This window comes from Borostomias antarcticus (genome assembly GCF_949987555.1).
Source record: "Borostomias antarcticus genome assembly, chromosome: 21".
In the NCBI taxonomy this organism is placed as follows: domain Eukaryota; kingdom Metazoa; phylum Chordata; class Actinopteri; order Stomiiformes; family Stomiidae; genus Borostomias; species Borostomias antarcticus.
This window is the reverse complement of record NC_140254.1, coordinates 1,783,226-1,802,359: the sequence shown is the minus strand read 5'-3', so window position 1 is coordinate 1,802,359 and position 19,134 is coordinate 1,783,226. Positions and strand designations below refer to the sequence as shown.

The 19,134-nt window shown below is 47.5% G+C and overlaps 1 protein-coding gene across 1 annotated transcript in view; it reads right to left on the bottom strand.

Moving 5' to 3' along the window:
- Positions 1-19,134, bottom strand: part of LOC311322978 (receptor-type tyrosine-protein phosphatase U-like) — a gene marked incomplete at both ends in the record, with an annotated part of 178,953 nt that overhangs the window by 69,483 nt on the left and 90,336 nt on the right. Inside the window, 4 exon segments of the mRNA XM_084455098.1 lie at positions 4,689-4,982; positions 6,955-7,126; positions 11,033-11,148; positions 16,665-16,746. Of these exon segments, the coding sequence (XP_084311224.1) occupies positions 4,689-4,982; positions 6,955-7,126; positions 11,033-11,148; positions 16,665-16,746 (664 nt within the window).

Sequence of the window (19,134 nt, the reverse complement as noted above, 5' to 3'; positions counted from 1 at the left end):
CTGACAGGGGCCCTAGAGAACACTATTATTATTATGTTTTATTATTATCATAAGTAAGTTAATGTAGCCGACTTAAAATTAGAATTGTATGTATTAAAAAAAGTCACAAAAGAAACAAACTGGTGTTTCGTTTCTCTATGTTTGACAAAATGTTCAGGATGATTAAGCCTTATTTTACCCCTCTCCTTATTCATTGCATGGTTCAGTCCAGAGCGCGCTAGCCTAGAATCGTTAGAGGGACGCGCAACGACTCTGACAAGGAGAGAGACGATAGCTGTGTTCGGAATCGCTGCCTCGTTCCCTCACTCCCTATTACCTATATAGGGTTCACCATGTAGTGAACTACCTAGGGAACGGAGAAAATGTAGGGTACATGCACTGTTCCCTGCAAATCAAGGTGAATTGTGGGTAATAAATAGTGGACTATATAGGGAACGAAAATTCTGTGGAGAATTCGGACACTACAAACAAAATGGAAAACTAGGGGTTTGGGATTAATAAACAGATTTTGATCATTTTAATGCTGTATTACCATGCAAACACTGAATACAACTCTAGCTAATATTCACATTGAGTCAATCTAGTTGACCACTAAAATAAGGTTGTTAGCTAGCTAGATAACATTTACGATGGCTAATCTGGTGCAATTAATTTATACTTTTGTCCTTGTGTTGTTCAAATCTTGATTTAATTTAATAAGTTAAAGAATGTTGAGTTTTTCTTTCACTGGATTGTTGATTCCTGTATTTACTGTAATTTTCAATAAAATTTACAAAAGATAGCCATCAGTGGATTTTTTGCAGTGCATCAATTCATCAACTTCAACTGGGTTTTCTAGGTTGATGGGTGGTTTAGGTGGGGGGGCCCAAAATTATATTATTTCATGGGGCCCAGAATCTCTAGCGGCGCCCCTGCGTACCACCATGCCGTCCTAAACCAGTGCGTTACTGAGCAGATGCAGCGCCCGGCCTCTGTAGGGTCGACCACAGTCGCAAACACAGCCAGAGGCCCTGTGAGTGACCCCTGGCCAAGAGGTCAACACTAGCAGAAACATGATGGATGGATGGATGGATGGATGGATGGATGGATGGATGGATGGATGGATGGATGGATGGATGGATGGATGGATGGATGGTAAATGGATGGTAAATGGATGGATGGATGGATGGATGGATGGATGGATGGATGGATGGGTGGGTGGGTGGATGGATGGGTGGATGGATGGATGGATGGATGGAGGGAGATTGCTGGACAACAGCAAAATTGCATAACAAGGATCTTTGAGTCACAAGTGGTGAGGCGATTATCAGAGATGCTTCACCTCCCCTATTTAGCATATGAGCTGTTACCATCAGACAGACGCTACTGGTTCTGGTCCAAACCAGAACATTGCTGAATAAACTGTGTCAAAGTCCGGACCTCTGGGGGGAGGATACTGCACCTTCTAATACAGTATGTAGAGCACTTTGGTGACATGTTGTTGGGTTAGGGTTAGGGTTAGGCACAGGTCTAAAACCTTCTTGAGGAGATGAGGACCGGTGCTCTCAGTTAAAGACCAGCAGTTTGAAATTGGAGAGCAGACTGGAGCTCACAGATCATCTTTTAGAAAACGTATATTGGTGCACAAGATCACCCACTAATGTTTTGTGTGTCTTCTTCAGAGTGAATGAGAGGTGTTGTTGGTACTGTCATAGTGTTTGCCGGTATTGTAGTTGTTTTTTGTCTGTCTGACGATTGCTGTATGGTAAAATGACGAATTTCCGAAAGGACCAATAAATAATGATCTATCTGTCCATCTATCATCTTAGTTTAGTTTATTGGTTTAAAATACAGAGACAGTGCATATCAATGAAAATTTCTGTAAATATGCCAGTTTAGCCAGATTGGCTAATTTTCAACCGTAGTCTCTGGGGCAGGTGTCATGAGCACTACAATAATTAAAACACAGTAGGAAGCAGTAGGTTACTAAGCCTGCTGATAAAATACATTACAATACAGTAAAATACATTACAACCGCTCAGTGAAAATGGTCGCACAATTGACCATCTCTCAACCAAGATTTTAAGTTTATTTTAAAAGAAATGTATCTTTCATACTCCCTGAGCCGTGTTGGCAGACCGTTCCAGGTGTGGGCTGCTCTCACAGAAAAGGCTGCCTGACCAAAAGCAGACCTCCTGTTTGGAACTACACAGTCCCCTCTACCAACAGACCGGTTATGTCCGTCAGTAGATGCTTTCTGTTTTATAAAAGTACAGAGAGGGGGAGGAGCCAAGCCATGTGGGATCTTATAGTTAAGGCAGGCATCTTTGAATTTAACAAAATTGTCCCAGCTCAGTAGATTCTGATTTGTTATGCTGTGACAATGATGATGGTCGTTTGTTTTCCTGTCTAGTACTTTCACAGCCTGATGGTAAACTACCTGTACAGATCTTAGTGTTGTACAGGAGGCTTGTGTCCAGCTAGTCAGACAGTATGACAGATGTGACATAATAATAGCATTATAATACAGCGCTGCTGCTTTTGTTGACAGTGAGTTTCTGATGTGACAGAAGTTTGATAAGTGAAACTTTGCGGTGTTTACTACTGACTTGATTTGTTTTTTAAATGTAAGATTGGAGTCCATTTTTATTCTGAGATATTTATATTCGGACACGACTGTCAACTTTTCTCCTGTGACATAAACATCAGGTGAAACGGCATTCATCAACCACTTTGTGAAAATCATGCAAACTTTTTTCTTGGTGTTTAAATGCAGACATGAGTTAGTCAACCATTCAGAGACCGATGTCATCGCCACTGTTAACTTGTTTGCAGCTTGCTGATTGGTTGCTGCATGAACATAAATTACCATATCATCCGCATACATCTGGATGTCAGACTCATTGCATACAGACGGAAGATCATTAATGTAGACTAAACAACAGCGGTCCCAATATAGATCCCTGGGGGACACCAAAACAACAGCTAAGGGCAGAGGATAACTCTTACTCTCTGAGTTCTACCTTCAAGATAAGACTTCATGTATGTGATGGTATTAGGGGAGAAGTTGTACCGAGAAAGCTTGGTGAGTAGGACACCATGATTCACAGTGTCAAAGGCTTTCTTTAGATCTAAAAATGCGGCTGTAACAACTCCCCCCTTATCAAGCTTAGATCTAATATTCTTGTCAGTTGTTCTGCTATATGTCTCTCCGCTATTTTGGACATAACATTTAGTATACTAATTGGCCTCTAATTAGCTACCTCAGAGGATTTACCTGCTGTGTAGATGGGGGTTATTATACCTGTAGCTTCCTTCCATGCTCCTGGAAAAACCTCTTCACTATAGGATCTATTTATGACAGTTGATATTGGTCCAGATAAGCATTCATTAAATGTTTTTAGTAGCATAGTGTTTAGACCATACACATCCTTGGCGTTGGAATTCTTCAAGGAATTAATAATTGTTGTCCCTGTTGTTTCAGTGATTTCACACAGCTCAGAAACATACTCAGATAAGTAGGGGAGCTCTGTTGCAGAATCTGCACTGACTACAAAATAGGAATTAAAGCTTGTTGCAATTTGAGGTCCATCCTGTGTAATATTGTCATTCACACAGATTTCTAGGCACTTTTTCCAAAAGAAAGTAAGAGTCCGCTGCCGCACACTGTAGCTCCCATTTAGATTATTTATGGACAACAAATATATATGACGTTTCGAGCGACAACGCTCTTCCTCAGATAACACACAGTTTTCTAGGCACTTTTTCCCCCCAGTGTATTTCCCTGTCAGCTTATTCAAGTTCTCCCAAATAAATTTGGAATCTCCCGTTGCTTGGTCAATGATATTAACCAAAAAAATGGCCTTTGCTTTCCTTATTTCTCTTGCCTTGGCACCTTATTTCGCAGTCCTATAAACTTTAATTTATCAGTGGTCAGTTTTGATTTTATGGCTGCTTTCAGTGTCGCATCACACTCCCTCATCATTTTAAGTAAATCACTTCCTATCCATGGAAGAGTGTTTTTCTGTCTGGCATAAGCAGATGCTTCTGAGCTACAACACACATCCTGCCAACAGCCACAAATGGACTGGGCTCCGTTCCCCGTCAGGCGTTCCATCTCTCCGTGCCAGAGAACGCCTGTTCTCATACCGGCGAGTGCAGGCCGAGATGAACCACGGAGCCTCGCTGCGAGACCCTGATGCACAGCGCGGGAATCGCAGGTAATAGATTGACGGGCATGGAACAAGTTTAGCCTACAGAACGACGTGTGCATGTGTGTGTGTGTTGCATCCCTGTGTCTGGGCATTAAAGGCTGACAGGAGCTTGGGGGGGGGGGGGGGGGGTAGGGTGCTGGGGGGCTTGGTGACAGGAGGGGGGTAGGGTGCTGGGGGGCTTGGTGACAGGAGGGATCAGAGAGAGTGGCAGATGATAGGGATTCATGTGGTCGACTCGACAGAACCGCAGGGAGTCTTCTCCACGTGCAAACACACACAGGAAGTGAGGTGAGTGAGTTTAAGCGTCCGGCTCTGCTCTTCAACCGAAGCTGAGTCGCACCTGCACACTGATTGCAGCAGGCCAACAAGGTCGGTGGGGCTAACTGTGTGACACGCACACACACACACACACACACACACACACACACACACACACACAGTGCTGACGCTCAAACATGGCCAGCAGGTACAGTGTAGTTCACTAGTCCCACTCACCTGCACACTTGGTCCTGCTGGTCAGCGGCGGCCCCGGGGCCCCCGTGCCCCCCTCCCCCGGCCGGGTCAGTAGCACGCTGATGCGGTACTCCGTGTCGGGCTCCAGGTGCCACACCTTGTAGGTGAGCGAGCCCACGCCGTGGGTCTCCATCCAGGGCGACTGGCTGGCGCGGTACTCGATCTCGCGGCGGATGACGGGCCCGTCCCCCACGATGGAGTTGGTGTTGAGCTGGATGATCAGGTAGGTGGGGCCGGCCCGCATCAGCTGGGGGGGCGCGATGGGAGTAGGGGGCACTGGAGGAGGGGGGAGGGTGTAGATAGAGGACACAATGTCAAAGAGTGGGTCTTACTGCTTGCGGTAACTATCTGTGAAATGGTAGTCCTGGGCTGCCAGGGGCTGAGGGTATCTCGTTCACTTCAGCACTGAAAAAAATCATTATCAGTCAGAACTCAGCGGGGGAGGCTGGGGGCTGGGTGGGTGAGTACACCGGACACTGACTCCCTCCAGACCCCTGGAGGAGGAGAAACACCAAGATACAGGTAGTTGAGGAAAGAAATATAAATATTCCACACTGTTGTCATACACTTTCTTAGCAGCAGTGCTAATTGAGAGACAGAAACAGAATATTTGACAGTATTGCCGGAACAAAAGGCCAGTGAAGGCTTTTTGTTTTGCTTTTACATTTGCAATGCTGTTGTTTCAGCTCTGCTAGAGCGTACGCTCAGAATAAATCTTTTGATCATCAGCGCTGGAGCTAGGAGGCACTTGAAAGGAACTAATTCTTAATTTTGACTATAATGAAGCAGAATAAAGGCTAATTTGCATGAATGATTGCACTGCTAAGTCTGCCCTTTCAATAGAGAACAGACCGTTGATTGAATAACATGACCCTAATCAACCTGTGAATGTGTTAATGAAACACATGTGGATTAAACATACACTATATTGCCAAATGTATTTGCTCATCTGCCTTTACATGCATATGAACTTAAGTGACATCCCATTCTTAATCCATAGTGTTGAATATGACGTTGGCCCACCCTTTGCAGCTATAACAGCTTAAACTCCTCTGGGAAGGCTTTACACAAGGTTTAGGAGTGTGTTTCTGGGAATTTTTGACCATTCTTCCAGAAGTGCATTTGTGAGGTCAGACATTGATGTTGGACGAGAAGGCCTGGCTCGCAGTCTCCGCTCTAATTCATCCCAAAGGTGTTCTATCGGGTTGAGGTCAGGACTCTGTGCAGGCCAGTCAAGTTCTTCCACACCAAACTCGCTCATCCATGTTTTTATGGACCTTGCTTTGTGCACTGGTGCGTAGTCATGTTGGAACAGGAAGGGGCCATCCTTAAACTGTTCCCACAAAGTTCCGGGGGAAAGGGCCAAGCCCAGCTCCTGAAAAACAACCCCACACCATAATCCCCCCTCCACCAAACTTCGCACTTGGCACAATGCAGTCAGACAACTACAATTCTCTTGGCAACCACCAAACCCAGACTCGTCCATCAGATTGCCAGATGGAGAAGCGTGATTCGTCACTCCACAGAACGTGTCTCCACTGCTCTAGAGTCCAGTGGCGGCGTGCTTTACACCACTGCATCGGACGCTTTGCATTGCACTTGGTGATGTATGGCTTGGATGCAGCTGCTCGGCCATGGAAACCCATTCCATGAAGCTCTCTACACACTGTTATTGAGCCAATCTGAAGTCCATATGAAGTTTGGAGGTCTGTAGCGATTGACTGCAGAAAGTTGGCGACCTCTGCGCATTATGCGCCTCAGCATCCGCTGACCCCGCTCTGTCATCTGTTGGATGGGTGACTGAATACTTTTGGCAATATATTGTACTTCACAGGATGTTTTTACATAACTGAAACGTAAACAAATCCTGCCTACACACTTGGCTGGAGAAACCTGTCCACTAGCAAAGAGAACAGCTGTGAAAAAGGCTGAGAGAAAGAAAGAAATACTGTATCACGTGTGGGAGTGAGACCACAGTGCTATGCATCAGTAAATATTCATGTTGTATCCTTATGTCAGCATGTATTCTTAAGTGTGTGCGCGTTTGTGTTTGTGTGTGTGTGCCTATGAGTGTTTGTGTGCATTTCTCACAAAGGCAGGAGCTGCAGAGTGTGGATAACATACAGTAGCCTCATATTATGGCTGAGGGAGCTGTACTGTAAGTCCCGCTTGAAGGGGAGAGGGGGGGGGGGGGGCGTTACAGACCGCATGGCGGCTATGAGGGGGGGGGGGCGTCGTCGTACCGTACCTCTGATGATGAGTTCGGCGAAGTTGGAGACGGCGGAGCCTCGGGAGGACTGGGTGATGCAGCGGTACAGGTCCTGCTCGCCTCGCTCCGCCGCCACCTGGAAGGTGGCCATCAGGCGCTTGTGGCTCAGCCGCGCCACCGAGGACGCCGCCGCCAGCGCGCCGTTACGCCGCTGTGCCGCCACACGCAAACACGCACGCCGTCACACAAGAACACACGCAGAGGAGAGAGAGGATGGAACAACGGTCAGGTTAACTGACCCGTGCACAGGTCAACAACTTTACAGTATCTGAATGGATTTCAGGCAGAAGTGGCATGATTGTGAATGTGTATCGGTGCGTGGGAGGGAGAGAGACACAGACAGAGAGAAAGAGAGAGAGAGAGAGAGAGAGAGAGAGAGAGAGGAGAGACAAAGAGAGTGAGAGAGAGGGAGAGACGGGGTGCGTAGGAGGCAGATAATGAATACATTAGAAATTTCACCCATAACGAGTTGCCTGCCAGATGTTACCTCAGTGCAGCCAAGGAAACTACAGCACTATCCTCAGGTGTTGCACAAAATATTCCCCAGTGGTTTCACAGTTCAGCAATGTCATTCAAAAACATTGCCATATTGTCGCGTCGGGTGCCAAGCCGAAGAGAGCATTTGCGGGCTTGTGATCAAATGTCAATCTGGACATGCGCCCACTTAGCGAGGCAGGCGAGGGGCCAATGCATCATAAGGGTGTTGATTATTGTCACCAAAACATTTGCTTTAGTTTCGACTGGATTGGGCATCGCTCGCTCATTTCCAAAAGCCGCAAAGAATCCTATATTCATTTTCATTTCGGCTTTCTTTTGTATGTTCTTGAATCCATTGTCACAGGCGTGTGCGTGCGTGTGTCTGTGTATTTATTTCTGTCGCATTAAAATTCTACTCACATCCCTCCAGTAAAGGTAAACAGACATACCCATAAACTGTCAGGCAACGTAAATACATTCCTTTGCCAGGCCGCTGCTCTCTGCCAGTAAGTCCCCCAGCATAGTGTAATTATGAGTTGTAATAACCAATTCTGCCATCAGATGAAAACAAACATGTTGACGCGGTCTAAGATCTAAACAGTATCAAAAATAGAACCTAGTGATTGAGGACAAATGACACTAAGGAAATAACACAATGAATAAGAAACTTTATGCAAACAATTAGTTTTGACTATCTAAGGGGAGGGGTGGGGGGTTGGGAAATCACTCATGTGAGTCCAGTAAGGATTCCCTCAGTGCCAGGGAGATCAAAGAGATTGAGGAAATTAGTATTCTCATAGAACACAGGACAACACTGATCAAACAGACAACGAATGAGGAAACAGAAGGCGATAATGGCTTGTGATAGATCTCAATTTTCTGCTTGTTAGAAGTCGTTTTCAAACTTAATGAGTAGAATAGGCTTGTGAGGAAATGTGAACACTGGTAGGTGGTGGAGAGTTGGTGCCTCGTGTATCTCAGCTATGTACTGTAGGTTAATCAGATGGGCCACTCAGACAATCACCCAGTCTGGCATTATGTGCTCAAAAGAAAATGTGTGTAGTGCAATCGTTCTGTTGTTAAGGAGAAGTGCCTCCAGGGTGTGTGTGTGTGTGTGTGTGTGTGTGCATACCTGTCAACCACAGAGTGGATACAAATGTTGTGGTTTTGAACTCTTGAAAACACGGCAGCTCAACAAACACAGAGCTTCAATAAAAAAAGGGAAAAAGAAAAAGGAGACAAAAATGCAAGCTGAGGAAAACACAGGGGATGGACGCCTGGTGTACGCACAGAGATTTGCACAAGGCCTTTTTCCCGCTGCTATCATCTCAAAAAGCACAAGCTTCAAGGACAAGGAAAATACTTTTGAAGATGTATTTCTGACATAATATTAGCTCCGATTCGGTTTGTGTATGAGAGAGATTTCTTTATGGGGCGGGTTGGCAATAGCCTGGCTTCGCCATCCTGATCACGTGAGCTCCCGTTCTGTTTCTCTCCGCAGATCGGTCTGGCCATGTGACCCTTCGCCTTGGGAGGACTGGGTGATGCAGCGGTACAGGTCCTGCTCGCCTCGCTCCGCCTCCACCTGGAAGGTGGCCATGCGCTTGTCAGGTCAGGCGCTTGTGGCTCAGCCGCGCCACCGAGGACGCCGCCGCCAGCGCGTCGTTACGCCGCTGCGCCGCGGCCGCCACAAGCAAACACGCACGCCGTCACACAAGAACACACGCAGAGGAGAGAGAGGATGGAACAACGGTCAGGTTAACTGACCCGTGCACAGGTCAACAACTTTATCTGAATGGCTTTCACGCAGAAGTGGCATGATTGTGAATGCGTATCGGTGCGTGGGAGGGAGAGAGACACACACAGAGTGAAAGAGAAAGAGAAAGAGAGAGAGATAGAGGTGGAGAGACAAAGAGAGGGAGAGACGGGGTGCGTAGGAGGCTCCGATTTGGTTTGTGTATGAGAGAGACAATAGGCCTGGCTTCGTCATCCTGATCACGTGAGCTCCCATTCTATTCTATTTCTCTCCTCAGATCGCTCTGGCCATGTTCCCTTTCCACTGAGTTCCAGCTGGCAGACATTTGCTGTGCCAAACACAACCGTTTATTACACCTCCGAACATTACTGTACCTCCACCCCAGCAAAGCACAGGGCGGAAGGTAATGTTTTCGGTGGCGTGTTGGTTGGTTGATTGGTGGGTTGGTTCTTTAGCAGGATTATGCAAAATCTACTAGCGATTCCGAATCACCGGGCGTGTCCACGAGCCGCCCAAACACAGCCGGCCATTCACCTCCATTCATTTTTTGGACTGTGGACATTTTTTGGACTCAGGAGCGAAACATTTCCCCCATTCATTGTCAATGGGGGGAATTGAAACGGCAATATCTCAACATGGGAAGGTCACAGATGGACTGGCATAAAGTTGTTGACCTAACGAACGCAGTAATGCCAAGCGTGTCCTGCTCGCACACACGTGCACACGCATACAGTCACAAAATGTATTCATGGGCGGGAGGTCTGTGCTCTCAGAGCACCATTTCTAGTCGAATATGGGGTGGGTTTCACACAACGACTGTACCCATTTGATGCGATGATACGACGACTAACCCAAGTTTCGTTGCTCTGATTGGTTATAGGTCTATCCAATTGCGTCCAGAGGCATTTTGGTCTGCGACCGTTGATAACACCCCCCTTGCAAATCGAAAATAAACTCAGCAGGTCCAGACTCTTTGCATTTTTGTGAATTGGGTCTGGTGAAGCCAGGTTATAAAAATCCAGCCTAGATGATTGAATCCATCCAGCATACTGTAGGCAAAGGAGGTGTGTGTTATGAGAAAAAAAAGGTAGGCTTCAAACCTTTGGAGCTTTGCTACTGTGTAGGCCTAGTTGTTTAATCACAGGTAGGCTGAAGCTCAAGCTCTTATTTGTCATGTGTAGGCCTACAGGGTATAGGCTACTTATTATCAACAGTGAGTTTTACTGTTGTAACAGCATTTAAATGAACATTTGAGCTTAAGGGCTCTTGACATTTGTTGTAAAGAGTTTTAAAGGTTTGTAATTATTGTTTGTAACCTTTATTTTACCAGGCAAGTTTGTTAAGACCATATTCAACTGGGCCCATCAGCATCCTTTGAATGTGTTCTTTTAATTAAACTTCGCACCGTGATTGGTTAGGGGATGAACTAATCGCTGAGGACTCCTTTGGCATTGCCCATCTCGGAAAAGGGCTGGCATTGGAGCCTGTTCAGACTGAATAATGAACAGGCTTAGTGCTAGAGCTAGGTTGGCAAACTATCAGCCACAGGAGCAGATGCTGCATGGTTTGACACTTACACTTACAGACATGAAGACTCAATTATTCTCCACATGTAGTGCACCTCTCCAGACCATGAGAGTACCTTTATAATTCTGCAGACAGAGTGGATTAGAGCTCTTTCTCCTCTAATCGGACTTGCATGTCATGTCGCAGGGGAAAGAACACGTTTTTTTTTCCATGCCCGGAGGCAGACACTTATTCTCCCGCCCGCCTACACATCAATCCCTCTTTCTGCTCCTTCTCTCCCCTCCTCCTCGTTCTCACCTCCAGCAAGAAGGGCTCCTCCTCGGCAGCCTTGCCCGTCGCCACACACTGGAAGGTGGCGTTCTGCCCGGCGTTGACTTCCACGTCCCCCAGTCGAGAGAAGTGGGGCACCTTGTCTGTGAGGAGAGAGGAGACACGCGCTCGGTGAAAGTGGCACAGCTCATCGACGCCGCATGAACGCAATACACACATGCGCGCACGCACACAAACGCACACACACTTAAGGTCTCACAGAGGTACAGCCCGCCCCAGCCTGTGGGCTTTAGAAGGAAGTCTAGGCAACTTCATTTGCACTTCAAACTCGGCTACAGTATTTCCAAAAGGCCCATTGTGTAAGCACAGGTACAGTATAAGTTGGAACTGTACCACAAGAGGCAGTGGTCCCAGAACATCAAAACAAAAAGACTCCACAGATTTCCCAGGTCATCAGTGGCCGAGTGGATAGTGCGCTGTTTATATGATACCTCCATGTGCGCTGCCTATCACCGCGAAGGTTGTGAGTTCATTCCTTGGTGTGGACATACCAAGGTACCATGACATATTTTGTCACTGGATGTTATAGAAGTTATGTAACGAATGTGGGTCATATTTGTTAATTATAGACCCTTTTACAGCCTAGTCAGCACAAGTATGCGCGCACATTCTTGAAAAAGTAGCAGAGGAAGACAGACGAAATCGCCGTTATTAAGCGTACGGACCAATACATCCATGGTACGGACTGGACTGAGGACATCATCAAAAATGCCCGCGTTTGCGGTGGCCATTTTATATCACGTAAGTTATTTTGACTACCTGGTTTCACTGCAATGTCTGGTTGAAATGTAGCCCTTCTCAGTCCCGTTGTCGCATTCCGCTCGCTCATGCCAGACAAGTCCTTTGCTGGTCCATTCACTTTGCCGTCAAAATAAATCGGTGTCGGCCTAGTTAGGAGAGGCGCTCATATTTACAATCATATTTAGATGTCAGATAAACATGAAACTTATAAAAGGTATAATAACGCCAAGCATTGTGCGTCTGTGACACAGTGTGTGTCATTGTACGGAGAGTTGCATGTTTTAGTAATTACCTCATTTTTTATTTTTTTATTTACTAGCAGAATTATACAAAAACTACCAGACTGATTTTCATGGAAGTCGGTGGAAGCATGTAGCATGGTCTACTGGTCTAGTTAGAATACATTTTGCAAAAATGTCCTGCTTGCACGCAGAGCCACAAAATGCACTGTAGGATTTGATGCTTTTAAATACTTCTTTATTGCTATGATGAATCGAGAGGATCTATGCCACCCTATCAGGCTATCAGGTATCAGGTAAAGGATCTTTGCCACCCTATCAGGCTATCAGGTATCAGGTAAAGGATCTATGCCACCCTATCAGGCTATCAGGTAAAGGATCTATGCCACCCTATCAGGCTATCAGGTAAAGGATCTATGCCACCCTATCAGGCTATCAGGTATCAGGTAAAGGATCTATGCCACCCTATCAGGCTATCAGGTATCAGGTAAAGGATCTATGCCACCCTATCAGCCTATCAGGTATCAGGTAAAGGATCTATGCCACCCTATCAGGCTATCAGGTAAAGGATCTATGCCACCCTATCAGGCTATCAGGTATCAGGTAAAGGATCTATGCCACCCTATCAGGCTATCAGGTATCAGGTAAAGGATCTATGCCACCCTATCAGGCCGTGGTAAAGGTATCACAGTAATGTCTTTTTTTCCTCCTTTTTTTTTTTTTACATCTTAAATAGGCTAAAACATAGCTGAAAAAGCCATACATACAAAACTGGGATGCTAACTATTCATCGGCAGGAGATATATGGTTTCTAATCTCTAGGCCTACTATTCTGTAGGCTATGAAACAAATCTAGATTGAACTGAAAAAGGTTTAAGAAGGGATACAGTAGGGATGCCACCGTGATGATTTCTTCTCACTGGTGGTTAATCAAGTCTAATCAACTCATGACAACACCAGTCTTCCCATACATTTAAAAGCCTCTAGGATACTATTACACATCTAAATCTAGCATTTTTAATGAGTTTTTGTAGTGCATTGTGAGGAGGCAGTGGGGTGTCAGAAGGAGACAAGCCACCATGGTAGAGACTGACTGACTGACTGACCGAACGACTGTCTGACTGTGTCTGAGTGTGACTTTCACCTGCCCAGAGGGAGGAACAGGCACCTCTCTCCTCTCTCCCTCCACACACACACACACACACACACACACACACACACACACACACACACACACACACACACCTCACTAGCTGATGATGAGTCTCCATGGAAACGGACATCTGGAGGAGAATGGGATGACAGAGATGGCCTCTCTGGCCCCTAATCACATTTCTCTCTTCCTCTCTCTCCGTCTTTCTTCTCCTCCAGTGAGCACGGATACAGAGCAGCCTTGAATTGACAGGTGGCTGTCCTCTGTACAATCACTAGACTCCCACTGGGAATTTAATGTAGAATCCATATTGTTTTATAGGTCCTCATTAAAACATTCAACGGAGAAGTAACTTTCTCACATAATTGTAGTCTGTGGCCCCATCTGGTACATTCGTTTGCTGTGTTGCACCCAAAGGAATTTCTAAATCAGGGAGAGATTTCATTGGACCACAACAAATGTTCTTGAATAAAGATTAAGACTCTGGAGAAATCCAAAGAAATGTCAAGCGTGCTGGAATGTGAACGCGAGAAAGAGGCTGCACTTGACATCGTGCCAGCCTAGTCTGCTTATGGCAAGTGTGTGTGTGTGTGTGTGTGTTAGGGGTTTCGCAGACTAGTCAACTATCAAACCACTGGTCAACCCTGTGCATTGCTGGTTGACTAGTCGTTTTCTTAAAAAGCAAACAAACATAATATATATATAAAAACGACGAAGGTGTTCGGGTTTCATCCCCAGCCGCGCCCGAGCTTCTCCCCGTACCGGGAAGCCAGGCTCGAGGCGGCAACAGGTGCTGCCCATCGGCAATCAGCAGCTTCAATCAGCCACAGCCGGTCCCGCTACAAGAAGACGCTGAGAACTGCGCTCAGCGCTGAACGTACTGAACCCATGCGGTGACGCCACTGACAAGCTCCCTCAAGCCTAATTTATACTTCGTGAGCCACATTTTATGGCTCATGGCTCACGGCTCATAGCTCTGTGCATTTATACTCAATGAGCCGTGCCCTGCTGTGTCCATGTGATGCTATGTTGTTACCAAACAAGAAAATGTTTCTCATCTCCTAGCAACACAGAACGCTTCGTCTCTCCAGGCCAGTCAACCAATCAAATATGTGCTGCATATAATGACGCGGTATGAGCCGCTAGAAATGTGAGGTGGTACGAGCCAAGCGGCTCACAGCCTTGTGACGTTCCGAATGACGTCAATGAGTCAAAAATGAGCCTCACGGTTCACGAAGTATAAATTAGGCTTTAACGTGTACGTTTCCTAGTTCTCCTTGTTCGCTACTTACCATTTGTTTTTTTTTCTGTTTTGCCCCAAGAACTCCTCTCCCCTGCGTCTCCACGGCCCCAGCCCTCTCATGTCTCCCAGGATCCCTGCCTCTCCCGTGTCTCCACGGCCCCTCCCCCGAACCTGGACCCCACGGACTGACCTCCCAGTGCCACCCTCGCCCTTCCCTCGGACTGCCCCCTTCGGACCCCGGACTGGACACTGTGATAGTCAGGTGCACGCACATTATCAACACGTCACTTAGCACATACACGCATTCACATAGCATAATCACACACCTCACTCAATTTAGACGCTCACCACACTTCCCCCCACCTTAGACTCCTTCGTGTAGTTGCTACCTTTTGTTTGTTCCCTCTAGTTTTAGTAAACAGCCCTTGGGCCTAGTATTTCTGTGTCCGTCTGTCTGTGGATTGTGCTACACCGGTCCAGGCCCCAGTGCAGGTCTCCAGAACAGAAGGTGAACTACCCATAGCTGCCCCCAATGGCAAAAAAAATAAAATAATTCATCATCTTTGTTGTTTCATCCTTTTTAAAATAAGGGGTCCTACGCAGTAACCCTCTTGTAATTGACGGTATTCCTATTATTATTTTTACATTATTATTACCATCATGCCGTACATTATTACCAGCAAACTATACTAAACCCAGCAAGAACCAGTTACAAACCCTACCTGGTGGTTAGGCATTAACCCCATGATAAACCAACTAGTCGACTATTTTGGGGGAGTAGTCGATGGCTACTGAAATTCAGTAGTCGGGAATGCCCTAGTTTGTGACGTCTGAGAGTGTGTGTGTGTGTGTGTGTGTGTGTGCAATACCTGATTTTGTGTGTGTGTGTGTGTGTGTGTGTGTGTGTGTGTGTGTGTGTGTGTGTGTGTGTGTGTGTGTGTGTGTGTGTGTGTGTGTGCAGGTGCGTATGTGAGGTAGCGCCGAAGCCCCTGGCAGGCGCAGCACCTCCTAATGAGAGTGCTGATTATTTAATGGAGACGGCAGGGGCCCGAGCGTTGCCATCTGCGCTGGGGCCAAGAGGAGTCCCCGTCGCACACAGGGTGCCGGGGCAACTGTGCCACCAAGCAATCCATCCCCAGTCACCATGGAAACCGGGTGGCTGCTCCTGGTTTAGGGTGACTGAGGACAAGTAGTAAAAGTTTGATATGAGCTTATCTGGAAAAGGCCTGATTGTTTTGGAGAGGTTTACGAGAGCTTCCCAGTTTTCCTGGGAGGGCTCAGAACATCTTAGGAGGCCTTTTGAATGATTTAAGGGTCTGGCTGTTTTTAAGAGGGTGTAAAAGCTCTTGCAGTTTCATGAGCTCATAAACGCCATCCATTACCATTCATTAACATTTTCCCTTAGTTCGGCTCCTCAAACAAGATTATCCCCGCCAGAGAGAGCCAGTACTCGTGACCAATCACCAGCCTCCATACCGTGTCTGGCAGTCTACGGGGTTCAGCGCTAGCCATGACAGGCACTTTGTCAGTGGAGCGGAAGAAGCTGGGATGGCGTGGGGGGGGGTCGGGGGCAGGGGGGGGGCTCCTGTCTGTTCACTGAGTATTTGGTCTCCACTGAAGCTACAGTAGTTAATCTTGGGAACAGCAGCTGAAGGTCAGATAGAGGTACACTGGTGAAATCTGTGTGTGACATCGCCCAGACCCGAAGCGCAGCTCCGCTCATGCCTGGATGGAAACGGAAAAATAAACGCAAACACGTCGGCTGCATCGATGCCCGGCGCTCACACCGCCTTTGTCCCCGGGAGGACAGCGCATCAGCTCTGAGAGAAAGAGAGAGAAAGAGAGAGAGAGAGAGAGAGAGAGAGAGAGGGAGAGAGAGAGAAAGAGAGAGAGAGAGAGAGCGCACATCGGTGAGCCCGAGCATGCGGCCGACCAGTGAGAAGGTCAGCCGCTGAGAAGGGAAGCGTCCTGTTGTGCTGCCGACACACCTCCGGATGGGGCGGGCGCACGCTATGCACTCCCCCTGTCACCGGTACCAAGAGCAGACCAACAACGCCCCCCCCCAGCCCCTCCACCCCACCCCGCAGTTCCCTGGGCTATGAGCTCTGTCCAGGGGTCCTGCGACCATCCCTAGACTCTCTCCCTCTCTGGAAAGGTCACTGGCTATGTATGCTCTGTGGTGGAGGAAGAGGAGGAAGAGGAGGTGTCAGGTACAGTACTTACAGCAGGGGTAATTTAGCAGCAGGATGTCGTCCAGGGCAATGTAGCCCCGTCGCTCAGACGAAACGGCCGCCTCGAAGACGATCTGCGGAGACAAAGGAGAGATGACTCAGACGGACGGGGATGTATTTATAGAGAGAGGGGGGAAGAGAGAGGCAGGCAGGCAGGCAGACATACAGAGAGCAAAAATCGCAATCAAAGCTCCCTTTGAACACCCTAGGCCTCCGCGTCAGAACAGAAACACAAGTCTTTGAAGCCCAGCAGTGAGGCTAGCTTACATCTCATCTGAAACAGCCACATCTCTCTCTCTCTCTCTCTCTCTCTCTCTCTCTCTCTCTCTCTCTCTCTCTCTCCCTCTCCCCCTCCCTCCATCCCTCCCTCCCTCCTCTATGGGGCTCACTATGCAGGACCCGTTGAAGTCCTTGAACGGTGCCCAGACTCTCTGCTGTCTGCTCCAGACGAGCCTGCCTCACGCAGAGAAAACCAAAGAGAAATCAGCGTCGCTCCCACCGAGCGCCCGAGCGAATCTGGAGGTCTCGGCGCTCGTTAGCGGGGGGCCGCTGTTTACAGAATACACTTTCTACTTAGAAGGCATCGAAAAATATAGCGCACTTGAGGTTTCGCCGCATGCACGCGCATGCGTGTTTGCTCCTACGTCCACTCGCGCGGCCGTGGCTGGACCCCTGCCAGTCAGACTCGGCCGCCATCCGCTCAGGCGAGCATTTCGCGTTCCGTCGTTCACAGTCCATCAGGGCTCTGAGAGCCCAGTGCGATCGATAGCTCACAAGGCCCCTGCGGATGGATACAGGCCCAGGCTTTCTCTCCTTTAATTTATTTTTATTCTTGCCTTTCTTACCCCTCTTACGTAGGGGGCCATTAGAGACGTCCGGCCGATTAACTTCTCAATTCATCAGCCGCCGACGCCCCCACCGGCTTCGATTCGCTTGGCTCCACGCCTTGACCCCGCCTCGTTAGGTCCCTCGGCATCTGCCCTCGCTCAGACAAAACTCGTTGTGGGTGTGTGCTGTGCTTGCGTTTGTGCAAGAAAGGGAGCGAGACAAATGGTACAAAAAAACAATAAAGCTGCCGCGCGTATTCACACGCACGCACGCACACGCACACACACACACACACACAGACACACACGGATCTAACAGAGAGCAGACTCACACTACAGCGCAGCAGCATTGATATTGGCAGTCACGGGGGGGCCCCCGATAGCATCTTTAATATTTGATAGCAAAGTTCTCCCCATTATCTCCAAGTCCCACAGCGCCGTGGAAAATCTATTGATGCGCAAAAAGTTGCTGCTGGATTCCTCAAATGAAAATGAAAGAATCCGCAGCTCAAGGTGATGCCTGCCTTCCTCCTCTCCGCTGCCTGCTTCCTCCCACCGCAAAGAGAGGAGCAACCAGAGCTGTAATACATGGAGACACATCAGGCCGCCTCATCACAGCCATAGCAGGGAGGAGAGACTCAGCAAACTCTTAAGATCACATCCTCTGCCCTCACATGCCAGGATGGAGGGGAGCTGGGGGGAGACGGGTGGAGGAGGTGTGGTATCCCCCAAAAAAACAAGAACACCAGCTCATGCATTTGAACATGAGCCCTCTGCCACCAAAACCCGATGTGTACCTTAAGGCTACATGAGATAACTCTGCACTTTGGCAGCCCCTCTGGTCGCGATAAATTCGGCACTGCATTTTAAGAACCACACTTCCCACAATCCCCCACTCACTCGCTGTAATGATGGGGGAAAAAATTATAACAAATGCGCGTGGAGCAGACTGGATTGGAAGATTGTAGCTACTTTCTGGAAGGATGGCGTCAATGCAGGTAAATACCGGTCTTCTTTCTTTTATGTGCAGGTAGATTTTGTTTCGCGGGGCGAAGTGTTTGTTGTCTTCCTGATATTGTGACACGCAGAACGCGTTACTTCCGTTTCCACCACAAGATTTCCCGCCAGTCACAGGGTCTCATGCAGTCTCATGTCACAAACATTTTTGGGTCTTTCTAAGGCCAATTCATAAACTAATAGCAAGTCAAGGTGAATATTGAACTATAGAAAATCTCATTGAGCTTTAAATGTCAGACTGTTGAGTGTTGTAATATTTTCCCATGCGACACAGTAATTATTTTATAAACTTAAGAAATAATGAGGAAGGATAAACGTCTCTTCCACCATCTTCGATCACACATTTTTCGCTATGTTCTACTTCTTTCAATTATGCTAAAAACGTTAGTGATCAGAACAGTAGTAGGGAGTTGTTTAATGTAATTGGTCCTCTAATGGTCAATCTAGCAGTCAGTAAAATTGAACACGTCACGAGGTGGACATCATTAGATTCCCCTCCGCCTACAAAATCTAGCTATTTGCTTTTGAGCAGTTTGGAGTTCATTAGGGTCATTATGAGCACAAAGAATAACCGCCCACTGACCGCCAATCAGTTGGGACTTTTACATTTCTCCATTC